The sequence below is a fragment of the Rhinatrema bivittatum genome, chromosome 19, assembly GCF_901001135.1.
Source record: "Rhinatrema bivittatum chromosome 19, aRhiBiv1.1, whole genome shotgun sequence".
Lineage (NCBI taxonomy): Eukaryota > Metazoa > Chordata > Amphibia > Gymnophiona > Rhinatrematidae > Rhinatrema > Rhinatrema bivittatum.
Window position 1 is genome coordinate 8,514,826 of NC_042633.1, and position 7,252 is coordinate 8,522,077.

General features: G+C 42.9%; 1 protein-coding gene across 1 annotated transcript in view; it reads left to right on the top strand.

Annotated features, from left to right (window-relative positions):
* The window catches only part of LOC115081117 (vomeronasal type-2 receptor 26-like), a 28,113-nt gene extending 21,210 nt beyond the window's left edge, over positions 1-6,903 (top strand). Inside the window, exon 6 of the mRNA XM_029585629.1 lies at positions 5,981-6,903. Within this exon, the coding sequence (XP_029441489.1) occupies positions 5,981-6,903 (923 nt within the window). The remainder of the gene's footprint in view (positions 1-5,980) is intronic.
* The last annotated feature ends 349 nt before the right edge of the window (positions 6,904-7,252 follow it).

Sequence of the window (7,252 nt, forward strand, 5' to 3'; positions counted from 1 at the left end):
ACCATCTATTAGTAAGCTCAGATACCATTGCACATATTTTATCTGCAGCTTTAGCAATAGTTTGAGCAAGTGTAGGATAGAAATACATACCAAGATACTTTAAACCACTAGTAACCCATTGAAAAGTAGAAAAAGTAGAGGCCAAAGAAGTCACATGGATATTAAGAGGCATCATCTCAGATTTGCTCCAGTTAACATGGTATCCAAAAATAAGAGAGAAGGAGGAAATATATCGAATAATGTGAGGTAATACTATCTCAGGTTGAGAAACATATAAAATTAAATCATCAGCATAAGCCGATAATTTATATTCCATGTTATTACAAGTAAGACCTAAAACATATGGGTTTTGTCATAAAGCAAGCAATAAAGGTTCCAATTAAAGGTTGAATAAATAGGGAGAAAGCGGGCAGTCTTGCCTCGTACCTCTGTGCAATATAAACGAGTCAGAAGATGCTCCATCAATTGAAATAGAGTAGGTAGGCAAGTAATAATGAGAGTTAATATAGAAAATGAAAGGAGCACCACAACCAAACCAGCAAAAGACTTCAAACAAAAATTCCTATTCCATATGACCAAACACTTTTTGAGCTCGAAGGATAAGGCCACTAAAGGGGAAGACAAATTATTATAAATTTGAAGTATATCCACAAATAAGTGGGAGTTATCTGTAATAAATTGACCTTTCATAAAACCAGATTGAGTTGGGTGTATAAGCTTATCCAGAACCTGTTCCAGATGGGAGGATAATATTTTAGCTAATATCTTATAATCAGTGTTAAGTAAAGAGATGAGTCGATAATTATCAGGAGATAGTGGATCCCGATTTAGTTTAGGGAAAAAAAACACAATTTTAGCTTCATTAAAGCAAGAAGAAGTTGGATCCTGGGTTCACATATATAAAAATAAAGCATACAACTTAGGAACCAAGAGGGAAGAGAATGCCTTATAAAATTTGAGTGAAAAGCCATCGAAACCCAGAGTCTTACCCACTTGTAGAGCAAACAGAGCTTTCATCACTTCAGAGACAGTTAAAGGAGCATTCAAGTGGGCACTCTCTAGAGATGATAAAGCAGGATGAGTCAAATTAGAGAGGAACTTAGTAATTAAAATGGGATCATGCTGTGATTCAGAGGAATACAAATCTTTATAGAAATCATGAAATTGGCATAAAATCTCTTCCCTCTTATGTTCCTTCAGCCCCTGTAAATAAGTAGCCAATAGTCACCCAGACTTGTCATTTTCTGCATAGTAGCAGCAGTTTTGAAGGAAAATGGATTTACCCGCAGAAGCACTTAAGTTTATTGTAGCGATATTTGAGTTTATATAAGAAACAAGAACACTGCTATTCCAGGTAGATATATGCAGAGATTCCACGTGGCTGATCTGAGCTTCTAAATCAAGTAATTCACTAGACCTGATTTGTTTAAGGTGCTCAGAATAACTGATAATCATACCCCTACAAGTGGCCTTAAAAGCTTCCAAACCAATGGGTAAGGGAGACTGAGGGATCTCATTAATAGCAAGAAAATCAGAAATGGTGGTCGATATTTGAGAAATAAAAGATGAATCCTCCCACAAACCGCATTAACACACCAGCTAGGGGTATCAGTTAATGGAAGGTTCCAGTGAAGGGAGAGAGAAAGCAAAGCATGATCTGAGAGCAAGATGGGAAAGGTTTTTGTCATATAAGCCAAATTTAAAAGATTTTTAGAAATTAAAAATAATCAATACAAGAGTAGGATTAATGAGGAAATGAAAAAAAGTGAAATCCTTATCAGTGGAATGTAAGAGTCGCCAAAGATCCACCAAACCATGGGGGTCATTTTCTAATGGTCATGCCGCGAAAAGTCCCTTTTCGAGTGTGATAGCTTGATAGGGGCGGAGTCGGGACCGGAAGAGGAGGAGTCGGGGCGGCATCGGGGTGGACACGGCGGTAACTTCGCTGGAGGCGATAAGGTAAGACCCGTTATCACCGCCACTAGCGCGCCCAAAAGCACCACCTTTCACGGTGGCGTTATTGGGTGCGAAAGCCAACAGCGATAACGCTGCAGTGGTGCTATCGCTGCCGGCTTTCGCAGACCCGCCCCCCATTACCGCGGGATTCACAAACCTGTGCGATATTAGAAAATCCAGGCCCATGTGTGTTCATAAGTAAGTGAATAAATGTAAAGGAAGAGGAACATCTACCAGGACAAGAGGATTATCGGTCCATAACCAAATCACTGCTCAGCAGAACTGGTACATCAGCATATTTATATAAGAGAGCAGAGACAACATGAAAAAAGCTGAAGCATCCAAATTAGAGACATATATATTAAATAACTAAACCATGGTATTCAAGATTTTAACCATTGCAGCCATCCATCTACTCTCTAGATCTGCCTCTTGATGAAGAATGGTGAGGGGGAGTGACTTGTGAACTAGGATGGTGACCCCATTACATTTACCAACTGCAGGGTCAAATAAAACCTGGCCAACCCAACCCGTTCAAAGTTTAAGGGATTCTTTGGAGGTCAAGTGTGTTTCCTGTAAATATACAATATCTGGATGAACGGGATGTATATGAGTGAGAATCTTTTTCCACTTAATACAGAGATTTAGGCCATTCACATTTAAAGAAAAAATGTTAAGATCAGTAGCCATCATAAGTGTATCAATGAGAGAAAAGAACCATCATAGGCAGAATAACATAAATAACCTTGGAGTATTTCTGAAGGTGGCAGAGATAATAACAAACATTAGAAAGCAGTAACATGTCATCTGAAGCAAGGAGAAACAAATAAAAACACACCACAAAAAATAGCAAAGCAAAGGCAGAGTAAAAAAGAGCCACACCACACCCACATATGGCGATAAGTGAAGGAGTCTGTGAGACAAGGAGTAGGCGATCCCTAAACTCCAGAAAACAATAAGCGTGGTATTGAAAGCGGAGATATCAGTAGTATGATGAAAAAAAAAACAGTAAAAGTATTGTAAGGAGAATGTCTAGTAGGCAATAGAACTGGAGAATTAAGAATGTTATAGACAGCTGCCAAAAAGGTAGATCACAGTCAACAAAGCTGGAAAATGATGAACGTGAAGGAATCCATCCAGAAGGAAAAATAAGAAGTCCAGCCCGACAAAAAAGGCATCGAGATGAGAAAAAGAAAAAAGGAAAACAGTATATTCAAGCCACCATGGCTGAAGAAGCAGGCAAAGAGGCCAAATAAGAATGCAGGTCATCTGGCGAATCATAGACTTTGGTAGAATTATTATGTTTGACCCTCATCCTGGCCGGATACAATAGGCCATATTTAGCACCAGCATCCCAAAGTTGAGGCCACAGCGCCAAGAAAGTTCTCTGTGCCATCGTTTTGGCCAAATCCGGCACAAAAGAAAAAGCTTCAATGACAAAAAATGAATTGACTGGCGCAATTTTGCAGCTTGTAAAATAGCCAAGGTGTGTTGGTAGTGCAGTAGTTTCAGGATCATCGGACGAGGAAATGGCGCGTTAGGTGTGGAGTGAGATGGAAGCCAATGTGCCAGTTCTATCTCCAGTGGCAGGCCACATGAGATCTCCTGGCAACATGCGCCGAATTGTGCGCACCAATGCGTACATACTTTCTAAACATCACTTCACCAGGTTCCAGTATCACATGCATCAGAGCATCCAATGGCAGCTCCCAGCTGCACGGTGAACATCTGCCGCTGAGGTTTCTGGGAAGGTGGCTGGATTCTAACAAATAAATCACAAAATTTCTTTAATTAAAATATTATGCATACAAATAAATCTATATATTCATAAATCATAATCAGAAAACTATAAACATAAAGTTCAAGGCAAGCATGAACAATACATAATAACAATAATTAAATAATTACATATATCCAACACAACCTACCCACCCACAACCCACCACACTTAGGGGCGGATTTTCAAACACTACGTGCGCGGGTACTTTTGTTCGCGCCACCGGCGCGAACAAAAGTAGACCAGATTTTATAAGATAAGCGCGTAGCCGCGCGTATCTTATAAAATCCGGGGTCGGCGCGGGCAAGGGGGTGCACATTTGAACAACCTGCGTACGCTGAGCCCAGTGCGGCCTACCTGTTCCCTCCGAGGCCGCTCCGATTTCGGAGCGACCTTGGAGGGAACTTTTCTTCGCCCTCCCCCCACCTTCCCCTCCCTTCCCCTACCTAACCCACCCCCCAGCCCTATCTAAACCTCCCCCTTACCTTTGTCGGCAAAGTTACGCCTGCTGAAAGCAGGCGTAACTTTGTGCACGTCGCCGGCAGCCCCGCTCCGTCCTCCGGTCACGGGGGCGTGGTCCGGAAGCCTTGACCACGCCCCCGGGCCGGCGCCACGCTCCCGGGCCCGCCCCCGAAATGCCGCGGCACACCCCCAAAACACCGCGTCGTTTCGGGAATGCCCCCGGACACGCCCCCTCCCTCCCTGTTTCGAAAGCCCCGGGACTTACGCGCGTCCCGGGGCTTTACGCGTGCTGGCGGCCTATGCAAAATAGGCGAGCCGGCGCGCGCAGGGGTTTTAAAATCCGCCCCTTATTATAATACCAATACAACCCAAACAGACATAAATACAAAAAAAACTCAGTAACATATAACAAAGGAAATATTACATAAAATAAATACAAAAAAATACAAACCCACCCAGTAAAAACCTATTTATTTATTTGTAGTTTTTTATACACCAATAACCGTTTTCACATCGTATCGGTTTACAGGGAACATAGAGACAGAAAGGCAAATGCACGGCAGAACGAGTACATGGAACACAAAAGAATAAAATAAAATAAACTTAAATTACATAGTAATCAATAACATGGACGAGCTGGAAAACAGGAAAAATGAAAAACGGGAAACCGGTTAAATAAGGTAGCATGGAGAGAAGGGTATTGGCATATGGGATGCATTACATAAAATTGGGAGGGAGGAGAAACAAAAGGGAAGGGAGACTCGACTAACTACTGTTTGGAAGTCAGAGGTTAGTGGAGGAATAGTTCTATATCCTGTGGAGGCGAAGAGGAAACAAATCAATCTTGCTCTTGCAGTACATAATAGACATGTGATTCGGCCAAACCTTTTGGTTCGGCCTTCGTCATCGGCTCGCCACAGGAAATTTCGTTTTCCTGCAGTTCGGGACCATTTTTTTCGGCTGCCCCAAATTTCAGGGTTAGTGCGCACTAATCCCGAAAAACAAATTTTCCCGAAATTTCGGGAAAATCCGCTTCGATTTTCGGGGTGGCCGAACCAGGACAAATGCACATCCCTAGTACATAAACACAGAATTGTTCAGTAGGAAATATACATTTAAAAGCCTCAATAGTTAATGTTCTTTCACAGCTCTTCAATGGCTTAGGGGCTACACTATCATTCCTGTCTCCAGGATTAGATACTCTGCCTGTATCTAACGACTCAGCCCTTTTCTGGCTCCAGGTTTATAACTCTGGAAGAAAATCCACAAGAGAAAGAAAACACAAGCAGAATGTGCAGGCCGCACTGGCTCTGAGGCATACTCCCATCTCTGATTGGTTCCAGACAGGTCAGCAGGGATCCTAAAGGCTAAGCACTCTCAGCCTGACCATTAACCCTGTAGAGGCAGGTCTGCATTAAACCTGGCATAGTAACTGATTTTTGCAACTAAACTACAGTACCTGAGCTTTAGGATGGCATTGCAGGCACCACAGTAGCAGTTCATTAATCTCAAATCCAAAAAATACCCTCCCATTACATAATCTCGCGGAATCAGGTATCTGATCATATTGTGAGTCACTGGTTAGGGGTTAAAGTCCTGGTAGAAAGTAATTGGAGCCCAGCAATTTACTATCCCCCTCATACTTAAAACTCAACAAGTTCTGGCAAAACGGAGTTGGCAAAGGATAATGCCTCTGTAAAGATGAATCATGTTTACTTTCTCTTTTTATTTCTGTAATGATTTTCCCTGATTTAAGCCACACATGGAATCTCTTTTTTCCTACAGATGCCACAGATTGCATGAAATGCCCTGATGACCAATGGCCCACCAAGAGAAATGACGGATGCCAGGAGAAGTCCATTGAGTTTCTGTCCTACCAAGAACCCCTGGGCGTGACGCTGGCTGTTACCTCAGTGCTAGGAGCCCTGGTGCCAGCCTCTATACTTGCAGTTTTCATCTGGAAACACCACACTCCACTTGTGAAAGCGAATAATCGTGAACTGAGCTACCTCCTGCTATTGGCCCTTATCCTGTGTTTCGGCTGCTCATTAGTTTTCATTGGCCACCCCACAAACCCAGTCTGCATGGTGCGTCAGATTGCATTTGGTGTTGTATTCGCCATCTGCATCTCCTGCTTGTTGGCCAAGACCATCATAGTGACCATAGCCTTCAAGGCCACCAAGCCAAACAGCAATCTAAGGTCATGGGTAGGACCACAACTGCCCAGCACCTTGGTGTTAGCCTGCAGCCTGGTCCAAGTCCTCATCTGTGTCACTTGGTTGATCGTGGCTCCCCCGTTTTCCCAAATGAGCATGAAATCTCAGATGGGGAAGATAATCTTTGAATGCAACGAAGGGTCATTGCTTGCATTCTGGTGCATGCTGGGATACATGGGACTTTTGGCTTCTATCAGCTTCATTGTAGCTTTTTTAGCTAGAAAGTTGCCTGACAGCTTTAATGAGGCTAAGTTCATCACCTTCAGCATGCTTATATTCATTGCTGTCTGGCTGTCTTTCATCCCTGCTTACCTAAGCACAAGAGGGAAGTACACGGTGGCTGTGGAAATATTTGCAATTTTGTCCTCAAGTGCTGGGTTGTTGGGTTGTATATTCTTCCCCAAATGTTATGTCATTCTAATCAGACCAGAGATGAACACCAAGGAATTCCTAATGGGGAAAACCACAGGGAACCTGAAAAATGCAAAGTAATTTATTGTACCCCCTTCGATTCTACCAGTACTGCTAATACTTATCACTTCTATAGTGCTAATTAGAGATGTGAATCAGAACCGGAATCGGTTTGGTTCCGGTTCCATGCCCTTACCATGTGACAGGGGCCGGCCAATGGCATGGCTACTCTGTCACATGGTAAGGGCAAAGGGCCATTGGCGCCATTTTTATTAGTGGCAGCCGACGGCCCGAGAGCGGGAGATCGCTCCTGGGGCCCACTGGACCACCAGGTCATGATAAATCGGTGGAATTTCTATTGTATCACACTCTTTAATGATTAATGACGATTTAAAAAATATCGGACGATATTTTAAATCGTCAAAAATCG